Source organism: Pocillopora verrucosa, chromosome 7, assembly GCF_036669915.1.
Source record: "Pocillopora verrucosa isolate sample1 chromosome 7, ASM3666991v2, whole genome shotgun sequence".
Classification (NCBI taxonomy): domain Eukaryota; kingdom Metazoa; phylum Cnidaria; class Anthozoa; order Scleractinia; family Pocilloporidae; genus Pocillopora; species Pocillopora verrucosa.
The window spans coordinates 5,732,019-5,759,469 of NC_089318.1; the positions used below are offsets into that span (position 1 = coordinate 5,732,019).

Sequence of the window (27,451 nt, forward strand, 5' to 3'; positions counted from 1 at the left end):
TGATGACTTTTGAGATGCAAAGTAACGTTTTTTTTGTCAAAAATCTTGAAGGCAACATTTCATTATGTTAGGGTGATGTGCCATGAAAGTTGAAATTCAATTTGCAAAGCATCACTTCCACTGAATAACAAATTTGAAATATTAAATTTTTTTCTGAAAGGTGTCTTGTTAGTATTCTGAGGTAATTAATTTTATTAACTCTTTAACTCAAACACAAAAATTATCCTTGCAATTCCAATGTTATCTAACAAACCAGTTATGGGAACAGATAAACATACCAGCTGGAGGGTGCTACCTTGATATAACACCAAATAAATTCTCTTGGCCAGCCCACAAGGAAATGTATGGAAGTTAGTAAGGAGAAAGGTTAATTTGATCTCTTGATTACAAGTGTTACAGAGTGACAAGAGGGGTTGCTTGATGTTTTTCAAAGAGTCAAGAAGAATAAGGAAAATTTCATGGAGAGATTGAAGGGTCTTTTTTTTCGCAAGGTGTACGATTGGTACAAATTGAATTGACTTGGGGATGCCACGATCGTTCAACACCCCTATGAACCACGTTAAGGGTACTCGTAGGAAGCACTGTTGTCGAGGGATCCCGAATTAAATTATGTTATCAATGAGGAAAATTTGAGGTATAGGAAAATGCAACAAGAAGCTAAAATAATGAGGAAATAAAGAAAGTTCAATGAGGAGATAATGGATCGTAGGAGGGAATGGGAAGATCGAACAAACGAAGTGACACTATATACGGGGAAAGTCAAAGCGAAAACAAACAGTCGTGCGGTACGTGAAACGCAAAACAAACACGAAAAGGAAAGTGACGGCCGAAACAAGGCCGGAGAAACCGTCCCTATGGCTTTTCCATTGCTAGCAACTCACCATTGCTTCACAGCGTTATTATTTCCTGCAATCTAAGACTTTGGTCATTAGGGCCTCTAAAACCGACTTTCATTTCCTTGACTTCCTTCAAATTTTCTGAAGTAAGTTCAAGGGTGTAGCCGCCATGTTGTACGGAATTGGATGCCGGAAAGCCATAGGTATCTATGTCTTTACTTGAAGACGAAAATAGCCTGGTTTCAGTGAATTGTTCCAAGTTCTTTGCTGTGATTTTACTACAAGGAACGAGTAACATTAAGATGTAGAGATATTAAAAAGTCTTAGAACAATGCTGAAGTTTAAAACTCTCTTTTTTAACTGATTAGTGAGAAATTATGAAGACAGGCTAAAATATTTTGACCGACAGAGCCTTTTTCGCATTTGTGCGAGATTTGATAAATTCGTGATACTAGAAAAAGCAAGTCAAAAGCATCCAACGAGGCAGGTACATGATGGCAGCCTTGGGGGAGGTGCCAGGAAACGAGCTATCACGTGACAAGGCGGCGTTGAGGAAGTTAGCAGCGGCCATATTGGTTTTGACGAAAGTGGTCGGTGTGAACAGCACGGTCATGGATGCCAAGGGAAATAAAGTTCTCGTTTGCGACAATGGAACAGGGGTAAGATTGATAAGTTGTTACACAGCTGGAAGTGATGTTTAAAAGCGAACTAATTTGATTTAATATTTTTAAATTACAGTTTGTCAAGTGCGGATATGCAGGCTCAAACTTCCCAGCTCACATCTTTCCTTCGATGGTGGGCAGACCCATTATTAGATCCACAGCGAAAGTAGGAGATATTGAAGTGAAGGTTAGTGTTTCATGTTTTGACATCGTTTATTTAACTCAAAAGTTCAAGCTTTACTCTCGTTCAAACTGAAAAAGTTGTGTTTCAAAAACTACTGTACATCCGTTGTTTCGCCCTTTAGGATCTGATGATTGGAGATGAAGCCAGCAAACTAAGATACATGTTAGAAGTGAACTATCCAATGGATAATGGAATTGTTCGAAACTGGGAGGACATGAAACATGTATGGGACTACACGTTTGGAGAAACAAAGCTTAACGTTGATCCAACGAATTGCAAAGTGAGCATTAAATAACTTTTTCGTTATCGTACCCCTACTGCACAATAATTAACTTAAGTTTTATTGCCCCATTAAAACTAAATTGACAATTCTTGTCCAGGTTTTCTCATTTAGTCTTTAAATTTAGGTTCTGCTTACCGAACCGCCTTTGAATCCGACGAAGAACAGAGAAAAAATGATTCAGGTAAGTTCACAACTCTTGGTCTCTTGAGGTTTCATTTTCAAAAAGCTCACTTGATAAAGCTTATGCTTTAAGTGAGAACAATTAGATCAAGGTTTCTTGCAAACTTTTAAAGTGTTGTGAAGGTTATAGTTTATCTGTAAAAGTTAACACAAGTGGCTTAGCAGATTAGCACAATATCTAGAGGAACAAACAATTCATGCCACGAAAATGTATATCTTAAACTTGTCTGTGAGTGTGTCTTGCATTAAGTCTCATCTGCTGGGGTAATAACTCGTTCTTTAGTATCTCATCTATTTATTGCTGTTACTTTTGAAGGTAATTATTTCACAGAACATGGCAAATTCATTGCTTAATCACTTTGCATTTGAAAGCCAGTTAAACAGTTTTATAAAAAATTTACAAAGAAATATAAAGATGTTATTTCCTCATGTAGTGAAAGAAGGATAATATTTGTCTTGGTTTTTTTTCTGGGGTACTGAGACCTTTGCTGCTAATTTTATTTGATGGGGAAGCTCTCAATAACATTAAAGCAGATAAGACAATGAAAAATTAACTTTATTGTGAGTAAAAATCTTGAGCTTACAAACCATTCAAAACTTTCACTCACAGGAGTGGCATAGAGGTAATTTGATACAATATAAATTTACTATTAGCAGTAAGCAGACAGGTGAAGGGAATAAAGTTATATCACTTGGGTAATATTTGATTTGAAACCAGATTCTCAGAATTAAAATTTTAGAAAATGTACAGTAGACAAAAAGGAGAATTGGCATTGAGATCCTAGTATTGAGAAAATAATCTTTTTCTTTAGAATTCCTGGGTATGATTGAGCTAACATTACAAAGTGGTGACTTTCTCTTAAGCCTGAGATTGTCATAGATCTAGAGGGAAAATGACCATTTGGTGGCCTATTGTTTTGCTTGTTGAAATTTTGAACTGCTGTCCCAGAAATAATCAATGGGTCAAATTTGACTTCAAAATCTCAGTACTGGTTCAGATTTTGAAATTACTTTTGAACTAACAGAAAACTTGCATTGATTACTTTTGGAGAGGGTCCCTATAAAAAGTATAACTACATCTTAACAACGAATCACAAGTAGAAATGATGTTTATATTGAATCATAGCTGGTATGATGAAATAAATTTTCTCAATTTTTGATTTGTTAATACAGGTCATGTTTGAGAACTACCAATTTGAAGGTGTTTATATCGCTATTCAGGCTGTTTTAACTTTGTACGCACAAGGTGAGTAGATAGTGATCATAGCATAAGTTGACTTAGATTGGTATCTTTGTACATGTAGTTGTAGTACTTAACTCTACTATGTGTACTGCCCCTATCCTGTTTTAACTTTTTGTATTATATCAAGTATAGCACTTAGGTTTTTATTAAGGTTATGACAGTGAATGACATTTCAACAATGATGTGAGTGACAGTGGCTGTTATTTTGACAACCTGAAAAGGAGTTAGTGTTCAATTCAAATGAATTGACTTTACTGATGACTTCCAAAGTGGTTGTTAACTATTCTTTCTTATTTTGCTATATTGTAATATGGTAAATTGTCTTCATTCGTTGGACATACAAAACAATTTTTTCTTGCCATCTATAGGTTTGCTGACTGGTGTGGTAATAGACTCTGGTGATGGAGTGACTCATATCTGCCCAGTTTATGAAGGCTTTGCTCTGCCTCATCTCACCAGGAGATTAGACATAGCTGGACGAGATATTACCAAATATCTTATCAAGGTAACTATTAACCTTAACCCACTTGCTCCGTCGTTTTCACAGAATAATGCAAAAAGTTTCAATCCAAAGCTAATCAGGTGTGTTTATCTTTTCTTTGTTCTTGGTACTAAATTGATCCCAGGGAATGAAAGAATTCAAAGTTTCTTAACAATAAGGAGCCTCTCATTCTGTGCAACTAAAGGGAAGGGTTTTCCTGTTGTTTAGACATGAAAGAAAATGTAAAAGGAAGTTCAGTGTCAAATGATGGTTTTTTAAGATCCTGAGAAGGTAGTTCATCTAAATAATTGATCCCCTTTTTGGCTTTTTTTCTTTCACTTAAATCCTTTGCATTTTCCCATGACACAGTTATGGCAATCATTAATATCTCCAAGTAGTATTTCCTCCATGAAAAATTACTCATTATCATAAAAAGGACTGCTTAAAAATATTGTGGTAGGGTTAAACCAATGCAAAGTGCAAAGAAAAATTTTACAACGTTACCATTTGCTCTCCTGTATTTTGAATGATAAGTTTGTGTTTGTTTGACAGTTGCTTCTGTTGCGTGGATATGCATTCAACCACACTGCTGACTTTGAAACTGTCCGTATGATGAAAGAAAAGCTCTGTTATGTCGGGTAGGTAGAATTTTCATCCATGCCTTGATACAAATAGTCAAATATCTCAATTAAAATGTAAGTTAACTCCTTTAGATAAACCTTTTTCCTTAGGCTCCTGAAATCAAGTCTAAAGTGTAGAGTACAAATCCCATTGTGTTCACACGAAGATAAAGCTTGGTAAAGCAGTTCATTTCAATGTTCATTTTGTCTGCTTATTATATATTACATTTGTTATATTAAGGTACAACATTGAACAAGAACAAAAGCTGGCCTTAGAAACAACAGTTCTTGTAGAACAGTACACAGTAAGTCTTAGAGATATTTTTGGTCATTATTTCAATCTGCTCTCCCTGGTAAGCAAAATCAGTAACTTTTTTATTGAGTTTTAGGGAATCATTACTTGCAAACTTAGTATCCTTAATAAAATTCTTTTTATTTACCAACTAAACTGTGAAACTCATGGTAGGCTGAAAGGTTGATGAACATGTGCAGGCTTAGTTTCAGGGTATGTAGTTCAGTGGGTGTGGCACTTTGGTATTCAAGTTTGGTTGAAGTTTTATTTTCCTTGTTGTCTGCCTCTCACCACTTAACTGCTAGGCAAGAACTTTCATCTCTAAGCATATGACAAATCCTGCCAAATTTTTAGTATGAGTCAGGTTTTTTATTTTTCAAGGCAAGATTTCATCAATCCTAGCACAACTCTCAGCTAAGGAAAAAAAGACTTGATAATTTCTTCTTTTAATAAGTCATTCCTCTTTGTAAGCTTCCAGATGGACGGGTTGTGAAGATGAGTGGTGAGCGATTTGAAGCACCTGAGGCATTGTTTCAACCCCATCTCATCAACATTGAAGGAGTGGGTGTTGCAGAGCTCCTGTTCAACACCATACAGGCTGCAGACATTGATACCAGAGCAGACTTTTACAAGCACATTGTTCTGTCTGGTGGTACCACTATGTACCCTGGCCTACCAAGCAGGCTAGAGAGGGAGATCAAACAGTTGTATCTGGAGAGAGTTCTTAAGGGAGATACCACAAAATTGTCGGTGTGTAACCACCTTAATCGCTCCCCTTTTCTTTTCTTTTGTTTTTTTTTTTGGTTCATGCCAAAAGACACAACTTGAACAATGATTGAATAAATTAGTTGAATAACATCAATTTGATCTAACTAGGTTGCTAGGAAAGGTCCTCTCTCAAATTGTGAAAATTTCCAAAGGTTACTGTCACAATTGGCATCTTGATATCAGAAATGAAATCTGCAATAATTCATGCTCTGAAACATATTGTGGACTAGAGAGACCTCACAAATTAGATATATGATCATGAACCTTTCAAAGTTCTTGCTGTTGTAGAAGATAATTTGGTTGATTATCAACTGAGTTGATAATGAAATTAGCCACAGTAAACAGTTTCTAAAGCTGACATTTCAATTGTTAGTCCTTCATCAGAGTGGAGAGGAATGGTAGGCTGTGTGCAGTTAGTTGGTCAGTCTTTATGTCTTGGGCTTGTCTTATGTTATCAAGAAATTAGAATGTATATTAAAAGTTTCCTTAAACCAAGTTCACTTTTTTGCTATTTTCATCATTATTCACAGAAATTTAAAATCAGAATTGAAGATCCACCCAGAAGGAAACACATGGTGTTCCTTGGTGGTGCTGTGCTGGCTGACATTATGAAGGACAAAGAAGGATTCTGGATGACACGGCAAGAATATCAAGAGAAAGGACTTAAAGTTTTAGAGAAGTTGGGAGTGAAAGTTGGTTGAAGTCAGCTAGGTAATTAGAGAAAAGATATAGAGATTTTGTTAACATGGGGAGGAAAAAACAACAGAAAATTCCAAATTGAAATAATGGGCAAACTCTTCTAAACAAGCTCTCTTATGTGATCATTTTTTTTTATGCCATAAGAGGTTTACCTGTTCACATTTGCCTTTCTCTTCATCTCGTCTTGAGGTGAAAAGATTTTCTGCTTACATTTTAATTGAAGGAAAAAAAAACAATCAAGTGTACATAAATTCTCCTTTAGAAACTTCTGGTCATTTCTGCCTCAGTTTTGGAAAAGTGCATTGAAATAATTGATGGCAAAATAGTATATTTGGTAGGTTGAAATCAGACCACTTACAACATCATAAATTTGCAATGAGATACTGCAAAAAAAAAGTTTCTATTGTTATTTGCAAACAGAGCAGTGATGTACTTTGTTGTAAGTGTGAATGAGGCTCAACACTTGAGAAGGCTCTTTGAGATAGTTGAGGTGAAAGCTTAGATCCAGAATATCAAAGAAGCCACCACATTTAATTTATGACAGGAAAAAAAAACTTAGTCATGTTGTGATGCAGTTGGACTGGTCTTTTGGCATTGCTTTCCTATAGCCATTTTGAAATATAAAGGTTTTACTAACATGTTAACTTTCCTTTTTATGCTCTTGTAGTGAGAAGTGGATTTAATATTGCATGCCATCTTTCTTGTCAGGGTATTGCAATTTTTCTGACACCATTTTGTTTTAAAGCTGCATTTAAATTAATGAGTTTCCTGTAACAATTCCACTGTCACTAATACTTTTTTTTGTCATGATAACTCTTAAGCAAAGATAATGTTAGCCAGGTCATCCACCCAAAAGAATTTTGTCCTTGGAAATTATTTGTCACCAAAGTCACTTGTTTAAATACTGGATTGTATCAGTTTGTGAACAAAGGGTGTTATAACGGAATGCCTCTATGAATTTCTCCAGCAATGCTGCTGCTGAGAAAACTTGTGGGTGGAAACTTTTAAATAAAAATGGAGCTTAATAAAACAAGGTGTTTTCTCAGATGATCACTATGCCTGGAAAGAAAAAAAGAACATTTCATGAAAATTGAAAAAATGATAATAGTTTCTAACTCCTTCAGCAAAAGCAAAGTTTCCATTTGATCAAAGATTTGTGATGTTTTGTCATAGAACAATAATTTCCACCTGAATTTCCTGATGGCCTAGTGTAAGAGCCTGTAGTCGTTGAAGAGAGAGCTTGGTTTTCTAATGTGAAGAGTTTGTGAACTGTACAGATTAGTTTCTTATTAATTAATGAAGAGATCATTCTTAAATATTTTGGTAAAATAATACTTTCCTAGTTCCCTTCACATGTTAATTATTGCATTATGTAATGTTTTTCTTCCCGTCTCCATGTTGTTGCTCGTGGAGAAATTGGAATGCCTTGCTAAAGCAAAGAGATGGAAATAAATGTTCTTTTTTTATTTCAAACTTCGTGTAGTTCACTTGTTTTATCAATTGTGTTATTGATGGATAATGGCCTGTAACCGCAGGAAGAGGTAGAGGAAATGCAAATGACCCAGACGGTTTAATTTGAAAACCAGCGATCATGAAACCTGAAGTAATTCATGTTCTCCTTTTCATAAAAGAAATCAGTATGTTTGTGGTTTTCACGCCAGTGAAACTGACATAACATTAGCGCCAATAATATTATGGGTTGCATTTGTTATCATCCTACAGAAGTCAAGTGTTTCCACCAGCCGAACCCCGCCCAGCACTCCCGCATGCTTACACAGGCACGAACTTATGCTTAAAAACACTACCACAGCCCATCAAGGAACATAAGGAAGAATTTAAAGAAATTATCAGGTAATGTCGCAGGGAAAGTCCGTGGAAAATTAAGGATTATAAAAGGTTACCACTTGATTAACGGGAGGGGGGGGGAGGAGGCGAGGAAAAACCTTCAAGGGTAGAAAGGGAATGGTGAAGGACAATCATAAACAGAGCGTTTTGCATCAGAACTTTAATTGTGACTAATGAATGTGTGATTCATTGATAACTGGATATTGGAAGCTTATAGGATATCGAGGAATAAATGGGAAAAAAAGAGAGAGCACTTCCAGGTTTAACAAAAGGAGAAATTGAGATGTAGAAAGGCTTAATATATAAATATTCAAGGTGAGAGGGTAGACTTTTAGTCCATGTTAACATGCAATCTTGGAAGCGAAAAAGTATCCTTGTATCCGGCATAAAGGTAAACACTGAGACTACAGCAACAACATTGCTAATAGCCGAGCGGTAAAAGTCCGAACAGACGAAATCCAGCAAAAAAACTGTTCGATACAGGTCAGATTCAAGACATAAAAGGGAATAAAAGTTACAGGCAAAACAAGGTTGTTTAAAGGATTGAAACAAAAACTTAAGTCTTCTTGCCGAGCTGAATAAAAGGGTACACTCAAAGCCAAATATGTATCAGTCGTGTTCATCAGAAAGATCTTCATTGTCATCTTCATAAAACGTTACCGGAACGTTCTCAGAAGGATCCTTATCGTCTATGTTAAAAATACTCTTTCCAGCCACTCCAAGGCCGCCCGTGGCATCGTCCATACCCTCGGGATAATACTCTTCCTCGGGATATCCTTCTTGATACATTCCATCCGCAGGATATCCTTCTTGATACATCCCATCCGAGGGATATCCTTCTTGATACATCCCATCCGAGGGATATCCTTCGGGATACATCCCATCCGCAGGATATCCTTCGGGATACATCCCATCCGCAGGGTATCCTTCGGGATACATCCCATCCACGGGATATCCCTCGGGATACATCGTACTGTCTCCATGGTAGGCCATCTCGTCTGGATAGTACATTCCTTCATTTTCAGCGAAGAACATCTGATCAGGATCGTACACTTCCTCAGGGTAGTAATATTGATCTAAAACACAATTCCGAGAAGAAATTGTTAATTTAAAGTAGGCCTGATTCACTTCATTAATTCAATTCACTTCTTCCCAAGGATCATGTCTGCTGACTGAAGATTACAAAATATTAATTCTGTTTCTTACCTTTATATCCAGGTTTTCTGCTACACATTCTTCTACATTTTCTGTAACATCTTACAACGAAACTAAGAAACAGAACCAGAACTATGAGGCAAGCACCACCTGCAACGCCGAGGGTGTCCAAGGCCCCATTTTTAAGGTCCCTCAACAAGATCTTGGGAGTGAACCAGCGAGTAAACCACGTGGGCCGGCATTTAAGGCCATCCTTGTTATAACCATCTGGACACTCGCATTTAAAACTACCTTGTATGTTACGGCAGTGACTTTGTTTCTCGCAGTTGTGTTTCCTTGTCTTGCACTCATCTATGTCTGTAAGGCAGACAAGAAGGAATTAATGGTCAAGGTATAAGAGAACTGTAGTCGATCTCACTGTCACCTTTAAGTCAACGTGCAAGCAGGCCCTTGTTAAAAGCGCTGCAGCACGGGCGTTTCTTTGTCCAATGGAAACTATGAGGCATAAGGCTTGATGCATGTGCAACGCGAGACGGCGAGGGGTCTTCAGGGGGTCCGGTACTGGTAAATAGTGCCAGACTCCCGGCAAACCTCTCCCCGACTCGTCTCAAATCTTGCGAGAGAGAGGGGGCGTGGGAGATCTTACGATTAAATAGCATTTCGTCCTTATGGCTTCATGCCACTGAAACTGTGATAAGTTGGCTCTTCCCCCATTCCAACATCCTCCCCCCTATATTGCCAAGCTTTTTGTCCACCTCCTCCCCTCCTACCGTTTCTCGTTTAAAAGTTTTCCCAGTATTCAAATCCTTGTTCCGTAAATACTGCTAAACAAAAGTAAGAAATCGCGACCGATAAAAGCACAAACCTTTGCATTTGTCGTCAGATTTAGTGGCAAATTCGTCGAAAATGAAGCCGGCACCACATCGACAAAGGAAGGATCCTACCGTGTTGGAGCAAGTTCTATGCTGGCCTTTACATTTTGCAGTTTCCGTGCATTCATCGATGTCTGATATGTCAATAAAAATGAAATATTGTGCCCCGAGTGTCACTCTCGTAAATTCCAATAAGCTACAATTAAGAACGTAGCTAAATTTAGCCGGAAATATCTTCGTCACGTTGTACCGAGAGACAATCTCTTTCAAAGAATTCTCAATTGACTGTCGCAAAAGCAAAGGCAAAGTGATCGTAACGACCAATCTGAGCGAAGGAAGATACCTTTAAGAGCCAATTAGAACTCAGAGTAAAAACGAGCCAACCGCGAAAAGCGCGGGGAAACGCATATTACCAAGTTACGTTTGATTTGCGTCTTGTATGTGACTGGTTGAGAGGATAGCACGAGTTTTCTGGACCAATCAGAGAGCGGAGTGATTCAAAACCAATACGTAAACCCGGATAACTTTTAATACTCAATTGAAAATTTCTTTAACCCTTTAACTCCCATGAGTGACCAAGACGGAATTTCTCCTTAAAATATCAATGCAACAACAACCTAATAAGTAATGAGAATAAAGAAAAATATCAATTTGGGGATAATTAGTTGATCCAATACTAAATTATCTGAACTAACATTATAAGAAATGCACGATTGACAGTAAGGAGAATGAAAATTTTGATCTGGGAGAGTCAGAAGTGTATGCATTCGCGAATCGATACAACACATGAGCCACAATGATTCTGAGCTGAACTTTTTTACACCAACCACTATTGTGATTATCATCACTAATATTACAGTGAAGATTTGATGGATCGACGGCACAAAAGTTTTTCACATAGCAAATGCCCATTTCCGAATTACCTTTGGCCTCTATTTCAAAGCAAGTCCTGGTGCTCATCCTTTCATATGATTGTAAGTTTTCATTCACATATAACTTAAACTCGTTTTCATACACATGGTTGAGCACCAGGCCTAGTTTTTAAAAAGAAGCCAAAGGCAATTCCGAAATTCGACACACTATTGCAGAGAGAAGCGATAAAATGAGGAAAGACTCAAAAGAAGGGCTTCGCCCTATCATAAACTACTGAGTAAATACAATTATTTAATTACCTATGCATTGATGTGATTCTTTAGTCTTGTAGCCAGGTTTGCAATCACACTTATAGCTGCCATGGGAGTTTTTACATGTGCTGGTGTTTTGATTACAGGGCTGCAGCTTACACTCGTCGACATCTATACACTGTTTCACTTCAGGGACATAGAAATACCCATTTTTCATGTCACCAAGACATTCACAACCAAAACTGCCTGGAGAGTTGACACAGCTTACATCTTCGCCACACACGTACGGGTCGTCACATTCATTGATATCTAAAAAATAAAGTTTATGTCATTCAAAACAATAAAAAAGTGGATGGAAGCTTTGAAATGTTGCAGTGATATCTATGCTTTGGTTTTATGCGAGCTTATCTGATTTGTTCAAAACAAGATGAAGCTAACCTAAGAGTGACTATTTACGATCTTTCCCTTCTGTTTTATGGCTGTTTGTTTTGTGCTGTTTTTTCTTTAACGGTCGTGGGAATGCAGAGGGAATGCAATAGTCCATTTTACAGTTGTGTGCTTGGTTTCCAAGTCTTTGAACAGGAGTGAGGCCAAGGTTGACCTTGTTATGATACAAACCTTGTTGCTTTTCAAATGCAAATTACTTTTTTGTCAATGCTAACTCGATACTGGTCTTTATCACAACAAGGTCACCTTCAGCCTCACTCCAAATTAAAGGCTTGGCGGCTAAGTACACAACCTTAAAATGGTCTATTGCACAATCGACCTTTGAACGAAAAGAGGCTCTGCCTTTTCTAAGAATGACGCACCCTGTCTCGTCTCCATATCTTGTCGTATCAGTCTCTTTCAGCTCACAGCTCTCACCTCATATCAAAGAATCTGATCCCTATTTATTGTGTACTGAGGCTTTGCAGAAAGATTTGTAAAGTATGGTTTTACCAAGAGTTTGCCTTTCACTAAGATAAAAATGGATAACATTTTTTGCTAAAGAGCAATTTTCAATTGAGTGACAAAAGTAATCGGGAATTTCCTTGGTTTTGCTTTACATCGCTCTGTGATTGGTCCAGAAACTCGCGCTACTTTCTCAACCAATCAGATGCAAAATTAAAACCAATTACGACGTGATTGCCCGCGTTTTCCCGCGCTTCAGGCAGTTTGGTTGTTTATACTTTGAGTTCTCATTGGCTCTTAAAGTTATTTTCCTTTCTTCCGATTGGCTGTTGTAATTGCTTTGGTTTTGGTTAAACGACACTCAATTGAAAAGCGCTCATAACAGCTTAGTTATCAAAAACTTAGAACATACACTGACCTACGCATACTTCGTTCTCCATTTTGAAACCCGGGGTACACTCGCAGGTGTAACTTCCCACATTGTTCTTGCAATAAGCGCTGACTTTACCGCATTTGTGAGATCCGCTCATACATTCGTCTATGTCCTCACAATTCCCTCCCTCTTCATAATAGCCGTCCCTACACTGGCATGTATGGTTGGTGCAAACTCTGCCAGTTGGGCAGTTTATGTTACTTCTGCAGTTAATGCTGCCATCTGTTTAAAGGGGAGAATACGAAACTCATCGAAAAAAGGAATCAATTCCTTCATCATGCGAACGCTTGTAACTGTATTAGCGTAAAACAAAATAAAAAATATATCTACCTGATTGCATTGGCACAAAAAAAATGAAAGAGTAAAAGGTCAAAAGAAGGGAATAATTATAGCCTGCATAGCTGGCCTTGAAGGAGGAGGGAGGGGAGGGGAGGGGAGGGGAGGGGAAGGGTAAAAGCGGAGGATAGGGGAGGGGAGGGGAGGGGAAGTGGAAAAGAGGAGGGGGGAAGGAAGGCTCTTTTCTCCCCCTCCCCCTTCAAAGTTCTGCTCATCACTTTCAAAATTATCCATGGACTTTGTCCAGCCTACTTGTCGTCCCTCCTACAACAATACCACCCGCAAAGAAGCCAACGCTCGTCCTCTAAACTACTTTTTACCGTCCCTACTGTGAACTCTGTGACATACGGTGAACGTGCCTTTTCTTTCTTCGCACTTATATTATGGAACAGTCTAGTGGGTTCTGTTAAAAATACAACATCTCTTTTATCTTTTAAATTTGCCCTCAAAACATTCTTGTTTCGGGAGTTTTTTTTTTTAATTATTTTACGTGGAACTGTACCTCGCTTTCATGCCACCCAATTCTTAATTAATTATTTCATTTATTTATTTATTACTGTTATAAGAAACATTTTGTAGGTTTTAATCAATTTATTTTTTTCTAAATAGTAATGAAAGCGCGTTTAGTTTTCTAAATACGCCCAAAAACTTTATTATTATTATTATTATTATTATAATTATTATTATTATTATTATTCTTTTCCTGTTTTGAATCTTAGCTGGTGTTGAATTGGTGAACTAACTTTAGGGATTTGTCATGAAATTGTGTTAACATGCCAGTCAAGTACGAAGACCAGTTGTAAATTTCCCTACCTTTTCCCTTTCCTACAGAACTTTTTCCGTCTTGCAAAGAATTTATTTCGTTTGGCAAAGAACTATTTTCGTTTGGCAAAGAACTATTGTGATCATGCATAATTCTGCCATAACCTACAAGCAAAAAAGAAGAAAGATAATTTATTGAGATATTTTTAATTACCCTATAAATACATACTATATCTATTTTAGACCTGAAAACGATGTGAATTTTCTTTGAGTCTTCTGGACCAATCACAAAGCAGGGTGAAGTAAAACCAATAAAACAGATAATTTAACAAATAGAGAAGCCTTGGCTGTGCTCTATTCTGTTGTAAAGCACGCAGTAAGCGGCTAGAGCACGAAAGAAGTGTAGGGAGAAACACGAGACGTAGTCGAGCTGCGCCTCGTGTGTCACTTTTTAGTTCTTACCACATTTTGACGTCATCTGTGATCTATTACTGAACAGACGCACGACAACTTGGAATCTATTTGTTAAATATGAACTTTAAAGGTTTGACATTTTTGTCAGCTTTAGTCTTGTACAGCCAATCAGAATTTAGTGTTAACAACTGAGTTGTTAACACTAAATTACCTGCTATACTCTCCCACCGACGTAGCACCACAGTTTCTTTAGAAACTTGCGCCCCTTAAAACCAATGCCATCTTGCCTAGTGATGGTGTTAATCCATCTTCTGATTGAAAACTGCCCCTTTTTAGAGGAGTAATCCTCAATGCTAGCTATGCCCTTTGCGTGATTGTTGTAGCTTCTGTTGGGACACAAAAACTTTATCCTTCTTAAAAACAAACTTACCGCAGAGATCGGAGAGAGAGTTCAAAGGCTTATCTCGAAGATGATAAGGTGTTTTGCACTGAATATTATCCACATCTTGAATTACAGGCAGATTCTTCCGGCCAAGTCTAAGCCTTTCGAGATTACAGTCACAATGCAATGGGTTCCCATTTAGATAACTATAAAAAATTGAATGAATGAATAACTAAACCCCTGAGTCTTAAGCTTAAAAAAATAAAAGAAAAAAATTTTTTACACAATTTGACTCTCTGGAAAAAAATTTCAGCAGTTTTTCAATGGCTTATGGCCACTTTTTTTTTTTTAACTTTTTTGGGATAACCTTCATAACAGGGAAGCTCCATACCAAAGGCGATTGATAACCTTTGACTTTTAAATCAGGAATGATTTCATTTCACCGAATAATCATATATAGATTTTTCCTGATAGATCTAGAGTTTTGGAAAAATTCATAATTATCAAGATACTCTCATTGAGTGTAAGAGACTTGGTGACCTTGCGGTTAGTACGCAGGAACCCCGCAGGAACCTCTCTCCAGATAAGAGTATCACTGGGTACCATGGAAGCCTGGCTACTGGAGAAATGCTGGGGTAAATTTGCGATGTAGTTGTAATATTCCTAATCGCTTCATCCCATGGAAACCGGGATAAGCTCTAGCTGGATGGGCCACTTCGTTCAAGTACACACTACACCAATCTACATGGACGAATACTCACACTTTTTGTAACTTCCTAAGGCGTCCCAAATCCTCTTTGGTGAAGTGTGTTATATAGTTGTCTGTAAAATCTCTGTGGAAAATGAGCTGCCTTTCAATGGATAGCAAAACGCGCAGGAATGACAATGATATATAAAACCTTATTAAAAGCATTGTACGATAGTTGTTAAGAGCGTTTTCTGATTGAGTGTGGTAACAACACAGTTATCACAACGGTCAACCAAAAGGAAAATAATCCAAAGAGCCAGCCAGAACTCAAAGTAACTGAAAAAGCAAACTACCTAAAGCGCGGGAACGGAGCGAATTGACTTCAACTGATTCTTAACAAAACGAAATCAATTTGTAACCAAAGTATTTCACGTACGCTATCAGTATTCCTTTGTCAATCTTAGGGATCCTGCTGAATCCAACCCCTCTGCAATCAAGCTTTTTTTCAAACCGACGCACTCTGCATCTGGAGGAGGCGCTCTTCTTTCCGTTGGTCGAGATGATAAACACACAACATAGCAACACCAAGATGTGCATTCGCCAAGCGCCGCCCATTTCGGTCTCAGTTTTTCGTCGTCACATCTCAGAGTTTTTGTTTTAACCGATTCAACGAGTGACGTAATAAACTGCAACGTCAACCTAATTGCCAAAGAAAGTACGTAATGTTAAAGACATAACGTCAAAAATAATTGGAACTTTTATTTCAATCATAAGCTAATTTTTTATCTGTTATCTTTTCTTCGAAACTCGTTTTTAACGGAACAAAAATTTATGAATGCGCCAGCTCAGTTTTCATTGAATAAAGTTTCCTAATTCGAAATAGCTTTCTTGACAAAGGTCTACCAAACAGATTACTTGTCAGGCGAAAAAATCGGAGTTTGAAACATTGACGCTGCGCGCATTTGAAAAATGACTAATAACGCAAATTTTTAATTAAGTCAAGCGTAGGCCAAAACTACAGGTTTTAATCCCAAAAAATCTCGAGTAATTAAATGCAAAGACTGAAATAAAATCGAATGAAAATATAACGTTGTAGAAAAAGTTCGCGCTTTTATCGCATGCGCGAATAGCGCGCTCAGCGACCGTTCAATTTGACGTCAAAATGAAGTTTCAAAAACCGCCACTGTTTCTGCAATGGCCAAAACTCTTTTCGCATCAATCTTTGTCTTGATTTTTCTCCAATATTATCTTTGTGGAGCACAGTCCGGGGAAAAAGTTCCGCATTTGGTTTCTGATGATATCGCAGAAGGCTATCCAACGGGATGTAGATTTTACAAAGACAGGAAATTTTTTCAGTGTCGCAACGCAGGAATATTTGCAATCCCTGAAGTGAAAGAAAGCTGGGAAGTTGTAACTGTGTAAGTCAAAAAATTATATCTGTACAAAATAAGCGTACATTCATTCGCGAATTATTGTGAATCGTTCAGAATTAATAATCCTTTACAGAGATCTTTCCGGAAACAACATCTCAAGTGTTCAATTTGGTGATGGTTACCGAAGTGTTCAATCTATGTAAGTAGACGCCCATTTTTCTTCCCATTTTTTTTCTAGTTTTCTATCCATCTTCCTTTCCTCCTTCAATTTATAAGTTCCTTATTTTTCAACAGAAATTTGGAGCGAAACAACATCACAACATTTTTTGAAGAATCAATCCAGGAACTAGAACACCTTCATCACCTGTGAGTCTAAAAGAAGTCCAATCATTTGATTTGTTTCTTAACTCAGTTGTGGACTGTAACAGTTTTTTTTATAGCAAAAAAAGTAAGTGTGTTTGGTATATGTATTGTGCTGATGTTTGTGATTTAGTAACTACCCTAGGAACAGTAATCGCTCCGTGAGGTTTTTTCAAGATGTCGTAAAAGAGGGCCAAGGGAAATCGAGATTATTCGAGAGCGTGCACAAACGCCGTTTGTGCGCACTCTCGGATTGTTATTCACGAGTTTCGATGTATCAAAAAAGCGAACGAGTGAGTCTTTTGACGCATCGCGTTTCGTGAATAAAAATCGTGTAAGCACTTTCCATGGTATGGTGTTTTTATTTCAAACATACTGAGATTTTTTTACGTTTCAATTTAAAGATTAGAAGTGAACGACTGTGAAAATACATCGTTCGTCCAATCAGAGACACGAACGATAGTGCTTCACAGTGTAAAGAAATAAACGGCAGTCCGAACCATTGACGTTCCACAGACTGACCAGAAGTTCCTCCACGGAGCTACAGAGAAACCTTTCGCGAGTCACACGATATGCTGTCTGTTTTTTAAATCTGCAGAATTAATTTATCATGCGATGTGTTGCTATGACAAAGATAACGTTAATGGACCTATCGAAAATGTAATATCTCCGTTATTGCATTGCAACTCAAAAGTACTCAGAAAAGTTGAAGTGAAATGACATAGTTATCACGTTTTCATGCCCAAAAATTCACTTACACATGGGTACGTACAGCTAGTAAATCACTTCCACGAAATATCGAAACGGTTCTAAAAGGGGACGTCATTTTAGATTACACGCCGTCTGAAAAGAACTGCACTCCAGAATCGGACGCCTTCGAAATAAAGTGAAAGTACCTCTCCTTTTCCAAATGGAGCAACTCACAAAATGAGACACCTTCATTTCTCCCTCGTCATGCACATGACTTTATTGAAGCCCTTATTTGCACGTCACTCGAACTGGGTGGGAACAAACAGCATCACTGCAAAATGGAAGCGAAATCAACCCTTATTCTTTTCGAAAAGTTTTTCAGTTGGGAAAAGACAGGCGACTACTTGATACGTAATACGAATCCTGACATTATGATGATTTCGAAACTATTTGATCTTAACTTTTATCTGTTTACAGGTCTATCGGAGGAAACCCTTTTCACTGCGACTGCAATCTGGAATGGCTTCGGGAACGCCTTCTTGGCTCAAAAAACCCCTTCCCTTTAGTTAAACACGTCCAAGATATCAAATGCGCCTCGCCATCCAGTTTGCTCGGAACAATACTGATCACTCTTTCCACGGAGAAGTTATGCGGTAAGGGTATTATATAAATGCTGTTGAAGTAACTTACCAAGGATGTAGAAAATGTGTACCGAGCTGAAATCAGCTGGGACTTTCGTTCTATGGTAGATCCTTTTTTCAAACCGCTAACCTCAGTCAGGACTCAAAATGTAGCGTCGCCAACCTCGCAAAAATATCCCGCAATGCTAATTTTAATATACCGAGTGGTCTATTTCCGTTATCCGGTCTTTGAGAAAAAAACTTCAAACATTGTGTAAATTGGTCTAGCCCTCTCAGTTACATATTTACGTTACGTGATGAAAGTGAGCGATATGCGCATAAAGTCAGATGGCACGACACAGATTCATGGTTTCAAGGGATATCTGTTTAATTTGACCACTATAAGTAATTTCCAACAGATAAATTTCTCGCATAAACTTTTTGTATGTCTCGACTTATAACGGAATAAACATTACCTGGCTAATCGACTTTGCCAGTCCAATGGAAACAATTCTCTCTCTCCTCATTGCTTAGGCCCTAAAGTGGAGGATAAACTCTTAAGACCAACGACTTCGGAGTCCGGCTCAGAGAAGGTACAGAAACCGGTTAATTCAACTGCAAAGGCTGCATTACTAAAGGCAAAGCACCAAGCCTTTGAAAGGGGACGGGTAGCGGAAATCGTTGGAGTCACTCTTGCTTTTGCAGTAGTAATAGTTGTAATGTCTGTGGCCTTTATTGCCATGTGATGTCAATTATTGTTTGACCCCAACTCGATCAGCTCTGTTTATATCTTGTTATATCTCTAGTCGTTCTATCCAAACCATAAAAACCCGCGATGAGTAGAAAATAAAACTTTTTCACAACTTGTCACGCTTGAACGACTTTAAACCATGGCTACTTCGGCGAATACGACGCTTTTGATTTGGACGTTTTAAATTTAACAAACGGACCGATTCAGAGTTTCTAAAAAGAAATCATCATCAACAGGTGAACTTGCGTCACTTTCATTCCTCTTTTCAAATATGAATTAGTTTACCTCTTCGATTTTAATTTTTCACGATTATATGCTTTTGTCTGTTTGAGACAGTTACACAATGGCTGGCTCTAAGGAAACTGTTTTTAACTGTCAACCTGGATCACCCAAATTTTCATCACTTCTTCACCAAGAAAAATTTTAAACAGGGGCCCTATCAGTGTTAACACACAGAGCAAGCCTCGACCGTGAGAAACGCGCATGCTCACGTGGCGAGTCCTTACATTTCTTCAGACCCAGATACGAAATCCAATGCCAGATACAAACACGATACTTAAAATAGAGACAAGAACTTTTATCCACGAACAAGAATTGTTTTAATCAATAATTTTTTGTCATTTATCAAGGAGTAATTAGAGCCCTAGATGATACGATGAGATCTACATTTAACTTACAATGTAACTGTCGCATCGTTAGCTCATTTTACTACGTTTCCAAATATTTTTGAACTTCGAACCTTACACAACATAATTTGATAAAGCTGCTCTTTCTTTTAGAGCTGTCGCTATTCTAGACCCATATAAGGAAAGTATTGGTTCAACTTCTCGGTTTAGTACGGCAAGTCTTGAGCACAACATAATCTTGATTTCAAATTACTAACCGAAAAATGCGCAAGAAAAATCTAGCGAGAACTGACACTTAGACGATTGTAGACGCAGGATAAGTCACGTGGTCAGAATTTTCTCTATGATCGGGTGTAACATATTTTGTATAATTTTTGAGTGCGTCAAACAAATCTGCAGTCCCAAACAGTCAGAGGAAAACAGTATTGGTTGAAACAATATAGCCCCTTAAATTCTCGGTGTAGTCACGGACTGCTTGTTTTTGTTTGACCGCGTTTCTGTTTCCTTCCTTCTTGAGTTGATAGCAGAACTCTGGAAGATCCCTCAAAAACCAATGTAAACAAAAGCGGAAATCCTCTTTTCTAATCTGCATAAGTATTTCAAAGGAAATTTTCATTGGGCTAAGCAGCTCTAACTTGTGAAGAAGAAGGAACAGAGTGCTTCAAATATTAAATTCTTATCTACAGAGCATTTTTACAAGGTGGCTTTTGGGCCATTTAAGGACTCTGAAGAGACTGGTCTCAAATGACTTGTTAAGAAATACATGAACAAGGGCTGCAACACGGCTATAAATAACAGAAGATATATTCTTCGTTTGCTTGCTCTGGCGATCCCATCAGGTGCAGATTCTGGTACAATAATTAACCTCAAGGTGCGCACCTGAAACACAAATCAAAATATAAGTTTCTAAGCTGTTTCCAGTCAAGAACTAAAGATGTAGTCTCATTTGCGCCGAGCACACATTACTTGCCATACTGGCACTAAGAAGTTAAATTCCATTTTCTCATGATGGCAAATTACTAATTGGTCCGTTATGGCAAGTCTACCCATCAACTAGAAGAAACTTGGAGTAGCACTGCCCCTCCTTTCACCCTCCCTGGATGTATTGGTAACCTATCACAAGTCCCCTCCCATCCTTCCCTGTGTCATCTGAGTGTAAGGTTGCCTCTGTATTAGACTACAATACAGAAATCTCATAAGGAAATGCATTTTGGTGCTCTAAGCTGATGATAGCTTATCAAGCCACCAATTGAAGTAGGCAAGAGGGGCGGGTGAGAAAAGGCATCCCCCCCCTTCACTCTTGCCCATTAACCAGCTCCTCTGTGGAATTTCACCTTGCCTCTGCCATAAATATACAAGACAACAGCCACACATTTTGTGAAAAGTTAGGTATTTGACTGCCAAAAACATAGCAGCACTGCAGGCATACAAATCAGAGAATACAAACAAGTTTGAGAGTCACTCAAAAATTACATTATTATGCAAAAGTTTACCACCCAGAGAAGTTATTATTCTAGGAAAAAGAAAAAATCTGTGACCAGGAATACAACTGCAAGTATACCATGAAAAATCCAATGCTGATGCTCATCCATAAGAGGATAAGATAATAACCAAAGGAATGGAAAACAAGCCCACCAAGGCAACTCACAATCATCCTACAGACAAAAAAAAAAAAACAAAAAAAAAACCTTTTTTGCAATTTTTGACAATACTTATTGAGCCTGAGAGGGAAAAATTTTTTTAGCATAATTTTTTAAGTGATTACTAGAGCAACTGCATTTTCTTTCATTGTACTGGTTTTCTTTTATAAATATCAAAAGCTTGCATAGACATTTTGAAAATTAGTGCTTTAGCGTTTTAACCACATCAAGTGGGTTATTTTGGCTAGACATGATGTGAATCTTGACCAATCACAAGCATTGACCCTATGATCACCAGAACTATCACACTAGTACTAGTATAATCATACATACAGTATATCCAGGGAATAAATAGTGTCACTCTAAGAGGTTTGAAGGAGGTGTAAACTATGCCTAATCAATATGTAAATCACGATTTCATTACATGAACTTTTAACTTCTTCTGCATGGCGTACAAGAAAATACTGATGTTATAGACAGTGAAATCATTCCTTATCCACTAAAAGAGGTCATAATGGGTATTCGTTAAGTCATTCAAGAATAAAATCAAGAAGCAGTGAAACAATTTTCTTGCTGAGAGAGAGAGAAAGAGAGTGATTAATAACCCATAAAGCACTCTTGGGGATAAAAGGATTTTTCTCTCACTTTAACACTCACCCAAAATATTTGTAGCCACAAAATGCTAAAAGATCAAGCCACTTGATCTCTGCCTGCACATTGCAGATGTACATGGAAAAGAGGATAGCCATTATTTCAACAAACAGCCACACAAGGGCAGAACTGGCTGTGATACCCAGCTGTTCAGGAGTGAATCTGGCAAAAGAAAGAGTAAAGTTACAATATGATCACATCATGCAGACAAATTTCAAATTTTTAAAGAAATGTTTACCTATTCTGTGTTCCCATAACTAGCCCCGCAACAAGAATGTATGTAACAAATGCCATCACTGTGAAACAAAAAAGAATGAAATAGGTTGTCTAGCTGCCTTGAGGTTTTCAGCTCAATTCCAAGTATCAAATTTCCATTCACTATTTTGCTTGGTATTTTTCAAGGCTTTCCTTTTCCATGCACACCACCAAAGCTTACAACTGCCATTTAGACATACATTACGCACAAAAATTTTGATGCTATGAAAACAATAAAATTCTGGATGGATGAAAGTTTTGTGGAGTTCACAGAACATAAATAGAGTGCTCTTTGAAAATTTGGGATAAGGAAATATTTTGACTTTGGGTATAAAGGCAGTGAGACAGGAATGACCTTTGGGGTAACAAAATCAGGAATACTGTTGCAAATATGACAAACAAAGCTGAGTTTTGAGTTGAAAGTGACTATGTTCCTTCAAAGTTCGAAAACATGCCTGGAATGTAGAGATCAGGGGCATTCACTTCATATCTTGGTGCAACCGGTTCTGACTTGTTATACTGTACTGACCAGTTCTAGGTAAAGAAACAGCCACATTTCAATCTCGTAATTGGTGGTAACACTGTACAATAGGTAACAGATTACTGTTTTGTATCAGTGCTGCTTCACTCAAGCAAAGCTGGGGTTCCAAACTCAGGCAACCAACTCTTCAAATTTTTCTTTGAGTAACTTATGAAACATAATAAGCTTTTTAAAGCTGGGCAGCCAATGATTTTTCCACATGCACAGCTTTGAATGTTTCCAACATGACCACAGTTCCACCTGCCTTTGTTCTTTTTTGATTGGACCTTATGCAATGCAACCTCAATTTTCTTCACTTACTCCAAAACTTTCAGCAGACAACCTGATTCTCATTGAAAAAACCCTCATCACCAAAAACTCCTGAGAGAAGATGCAATAGTATTGTATCATGTGAAAAAAAAGAGAACATTAGAAAAAGCCCTGAGAGAGTTATGTCCACAAAATCATTTCCTTACATACTTTGTGCGTGAAAGGGAAGATGAGCAGTCCCAGTTTTTTAACAACATATGTCGTATCCACAGCAAAGTAATACTTTAATTTTGATACTGAAACAAATCGGTCAATCTGCAAAAAAAAAAAAAAACAGCAAATAAATAATTTAGCATTTAATTTACTACATCCATATTTAATACAGTTGAACCTGAACCCAAAGGGAATGGCAAGGTGACCACCTAACCCTTTAACTTTCAAGTTCTTTTTAGTAATTCTCCTTACTGTCTGCTACACAATTCTTCTGATGTTGCTTCTGAGAATTTGGTACTGCATCAACTAATAATCCCATAATTGATATTTTTCTTTATTCTCATCACTTGTCTTCTTGATTTTATATTGATATCGTAAGGAGAAATTCTGTTTTGGTCACTCATGGGAGTTAAAGGGTTAATACAGGTTCGAAAAGATAGAGGTCAAGCATGATAAAAAAATAACCTTTTGTCCTAACAGTGCCAAAAGGAAAGATAATCTGTACTGCATTGAGGAAATTTGAATTCAAAGTGCTAACACTGACTTAGGGAGACAGGCATGGAATAATTTTGACTTTAGAGATTATTAGACTGGTTAGTTTAATGAACAGTTTTAAATGGTATCAAAATACAGATGGAAGAACATATAAACAGGCTCTTGGAGCTCAGTTAACCCTTTAACTCCCATAAGTGACCAAGAAAGAATTTCTCCTTACAATATCAAAACAATATCAAGCAGATAAGTTATGAGAATTAAGAAAAATATCAGTTAGGGGATTATAAGATGATCCAATACTAAATCCTCCAAACTAACATCACAAGAACTGTACAGGAGATAGTAAGGAGAATTACTAATGAGATCTTGGGAGTTAAAGGGTTAAGGATGACTATAACTACTTTATGGAGGTGACAGCTTAGTAGGTGAAAATTACAGTACTTAAGTGGAAGAAATTTTACGACTTTGAAAACCAACAGCTTACTACTGGGTGGCCACTTAATACAGATTCGACTGTAGTCACAAAAATGAAATTGAAAATGAAACTAATCAGTTACTAGGAGTTATTACAAATACATTTTGATGACAGGGAATGATCAGTCAATAAATTTTAATTCATTCCTATAACTTCTCTCCATAATTTCCATATATTATCCAGCAAACAAGTAACGAGAAGACTCAAACTTATTTGGTAGAAGTTGTTATGTTGATCCAACACCAAATTCTCATAGGCAATTAATGAGGAAATGCAAAGCAGCTAGAGGGGAGAATAAACAATCAGATCTTGGGAGTTAATTGGTTAACCTAATTGTGAAGATGGCTAAAATTTTCAGCTACAAAGCTCAATCAAAATAGTCAACTTACATGCTTTTCCACATATTCTTTGCCTTGATTAGCCATGGCTGCTCCATACCCTACGGCCACATTAGCCATTGGACCTTGTAGAAATTCATTTCCAGCAAACTGTCCAAACCCCCCTTGCATTCCTGGCATTCCCTGTTGTTGGTCTACACTTGTATCCTCAAACAGGGGGGTAGGACCACTGTGTCCTCCAAATGGGCCCCCTCGATGTTGAGCTGAAGGTGAAAATATATATACTATGAATTGAAGGGGCTATATTACTACTATTTGTACTTCTGATTTGCTTGCAAGGACAAAATTTGCAAAATAAACTAGTTTATTAATGCTTACCTGATGAAACATTCCTTTTCTGGACAGGCATTCTCTGGTTATACATATCGGAGTTTTCTGAAGGAGACAGGAACAAAACAAAGTGGGCATTAATAACACGGAACGGGGCTTAAACTAGTTTCCATTTTCATGAGTAAATTTCTATGTTTTTTTAAGCAAAAATAGTGATGTTAATTGGAGTAAACAACACTTACTGTAACTAATAACAGCAAGTAATTGATGACAACTAATATTACACTGAATTTGTTAGTTCACTCAGACACTTGTACATTCCCAGTTTCACTCTAATAATGTTAAGCTAACAGTATTTAATTTAAAATTTTGAGGGTTATTGAAGTCTATTCAATGTTAAATCAATTTTATATATGGTCAAGTATCCATGGGAAAGGCTTAGGACACTCTACCCTAGTAATTAAGTTACTGCTATAAATAAACATGTCCCCTTTAGATTTTAAATCATTTTAAATGCTGTTCCGATTTTTTTTACCATAAAATACTCCTTATCACATGAAGAGTTTAATAATCAAGGTGATTTTGTGAAGTCAGGTCTAAGAAATGTCCCATGCAGGATTTCATATTTAGAGATAGGTACATACATAAAAAAATTTTGCCTTTTTTGTGATTTTAGTTCTTGAAAAAAAGACAAACCCCCTACCACTGTCCTCGCATTTTAGAACATATCTTTTGGAACATATCAAACTTCTTTTAGAATATATAACACACCTGATTATTTGTACTTTTAACTATCATATTACAATGTTTAAAATAAACATCATACAAACAAGAATTTCAAACAGATACAGAGTAATCAACAGTTGTTCCTGGGTCTGATATATGAAGATTTTAAATTATTTGATGGTAACTGTTGTTTTTCTAGTCCACTTGCAAGCTACTCAGACATTGAGCATAAACTTCCAAACTGAGGGATAGAAAATCTACAGTCTTAGGCATGAAAATTTCCTAAGAAGTCAGCATAGTTAACACAGCTTTAAACTTATAAGCAGTTGAATTGTCAAAACATTTCAGTGCGTTATTGGTCAGTCAACTTAAAACATTAGAATCTTTCATTTTTTAAAATTTTTTTCCTTTTTATTTCTAAACTTCCTTATTCTGGATTTAGGTGATAGAACTGTAAAAACTATACTTAATTTAATATATAAAGTTCTATAAGTTATTAAGTATTAATCATTTATTTTAAGAAATGGTGACAAACAAGATCTCTTGTTACTACCAGAGCAAAAGAATAATGCTTCAGTTTAAAAGTGTGAGTGGTATTAGGTTACTTGACAGACTAAGAAGTCAGATATTTTTAAAGATTTACCACAACTACCAGAAAAGCATGCAGTATGAAGAATGATTAGCAAAGAGATATTAAACATCACAGATACCATCATATGGTGAACGTCTGCGGGGAGAGGTTTGCATTGCGAATACATTAGAGTCTAGAGAGAGAGGAAAGATGAAAACGTGAATAAAGTTATGTTCAATGACTCTTTGTCAAGTCCATTTATTTTTCGATATTGTCTGTGCCTGATCTGCAGTATAACGTGAGATAAAGTCAGATAAAGAATATAAATACCCCCATAGAAAAAAACTTTTGTTCACGTTCATGTTATTGTGATGAATATCTAGTGCACTCTCTGCGACTTGGTTCCCATCCAATAATAAAACCTACAGTACATGTACATATGGTATGGGTAGCTGAGGTTTCTGCGAAAACACTTTCCCGTGACGATGACCGAAACATGTCTTAATTACTAAGGAGTAAATTTCAAATGGCACAATGTGTAACGTTCCAAGACTAAAATAATAATAGATCCCACATTGCAAACAAACGATGAAATAAAACCGATTAACTGGAACTAAAATCCCAAGAAGTCTATTGTGTAAAAAGAAGACACAATTTGGTACGACCCCAAACGACTCCAGGTTTTGAGTGTCCATTTTCGCGATCGTAAGGAAGAACAGAAAAAAAAGTTGTACCTCCCATTGGTGGGTCCATGACTGCGGATTCTTTTAAATGAAGAACCTTTTCAATATTATGTTCTAAAGCAACTTTTTGCAAAATTCTTTGCAGTAGTCACTTTCAGTTTGGAGTTTGTGTTCTCGACGCTTGCGCATAAGACGTGGTAAAACGTGGCAGAGTTTGAAAAGAGGACTGGGGCGGAAAAGCGTGGGCATCACTCAAGGAACCGTCCGATTTAGGACAGTTCAGTGTGATCGTAAACGGTCCCGTCTAATTTGGGACTCTGTTATCTGATTTTGTCCGCACGATTTGCAATGATTTTGTCTGATTTAGAAATGTTTTTCCTGATTCCGGACATTACCGTGTGACTTTGAGCGGTTCCGTCTAATTTTAGGACGGTTTCTCCGATTTCGGACAGCGCCGTGAAAATTTAAAGTTTCCTTGCTGATTTCTTTGAAGTCTTCGGATTCAATTAGCATAAGTAATAACTTAATTTCGGTGTTGATAAGCACGAGTAAATTTTTTTTTTTTTAACAGCCTTATTGACCATTACAAATGTTACATACAGCAAATTAAACAGCCAAGAAAAAAAATGAAATATATGTGCAAAGTGATTTAAAGTGATAAGGTCAAAAGGGAAGGTGCGAACGGACGCGAGGACCCATGCGAGGCACCTCCCA

At 37.2% G+C, this 27,451-nt stretch overlaps 3 protein-coding genes across 4 annotated transcripts; 2 read left to right on the forward strand and 1 right to left on the reverse strand.

Annotated features, from left to right (window-relative positions):
* Window positions 1–1,330: 1,330 nt before the first annotated feature.
* Window positions 1,331–7,721, forward strand: LOC131796565 (actin-related protein 2-B). Its single transcript, XM_059114200.2, has 10 exons — window positions 1,331–1,495; window positions 1,575–1,685; window positions 1,804–1,962; window positions 2,090–2,146; window positions 3,319–3,391; window positions 3,757–3,893; window positions 4,422–4,507; window positions 4,731–4,794; window positions 5,253–5,531; window positions 6,080–7,721. Exons 1-10 carry the CDS (start codon window positions 1,331–1,333, stop codon window positions 6,248–6,250), a joined length of 1,302 nt encoding a protein of 433 aa, XP_058970183.1. The 3' UTR covers window positions 6,251–7,721.
* An 8,623-nt stretch (window positions 7,722–16,344) lies between these two features.
* Window positions 16,345–18,939, forward strand: LOC131794410 (nyctalopin-like). The gene is made up of 5 exons (XM_059111961.2): window positions 16,345–16,568; window positions 16,657–16,722; window positions 16,818–16,889; window positions 18,051–18,232; window positions 18,728–18,939. The coding sequence occupies exons 1-5, from the start codon at window positions 16,345–16,347 to the stop codon at window positions 18,937–18,939; spliced, it is 756 nt and encodes a 251-aa protein (XP_058967944.2).
* Window positions 18,940–19,525: 586 nt separating this feature from the next.
* LOC131795211 (protein YIF1B-like) lies at window positions 19,526–26,921 on the reverse strand. 2 transcript variants are annotated; one of them, XM_059112811.2, is made up of 10 exons: window positions 26,789–26,919; window positions 26,194–26,247; window positions 24,806–24,862; window positions 24,479–24,690; window positions 23,117–23,221; window positions 22,572–22,650; window positions 22,100–22,157; window positions 21,868–22,023; window positions 21,132–21,225; window positions 19,526–20,449 (listed from the first exon to the last, which is right to left on the reverse strand). In XM_059112811.2, the coding sequence occupies exons 1-10, from the start codon at window positions 26,805–26,807 to the stop codon at window positions 20,264–20,266; spliced, it is 1,020 nt and encodes a 339-aa protein (XP_058968794.2). In that variant the 5' UTR covers window positions 26,808–26,919; the 3' UTR covers window positions 19,526–20,263. The 2 variants fall into 2 exon arrangements, with proteins under 2 accessions (XP_058968794.2, XP_058968868.2); XM_059112885.2 differs by lacking the exon at window positions 26,194–26,247 and having other exon boundaries at window positions 26,789–26,921.
* Between the last annotated feature and the right edge of the window lie 530 nt (window positions 26,922–27,451).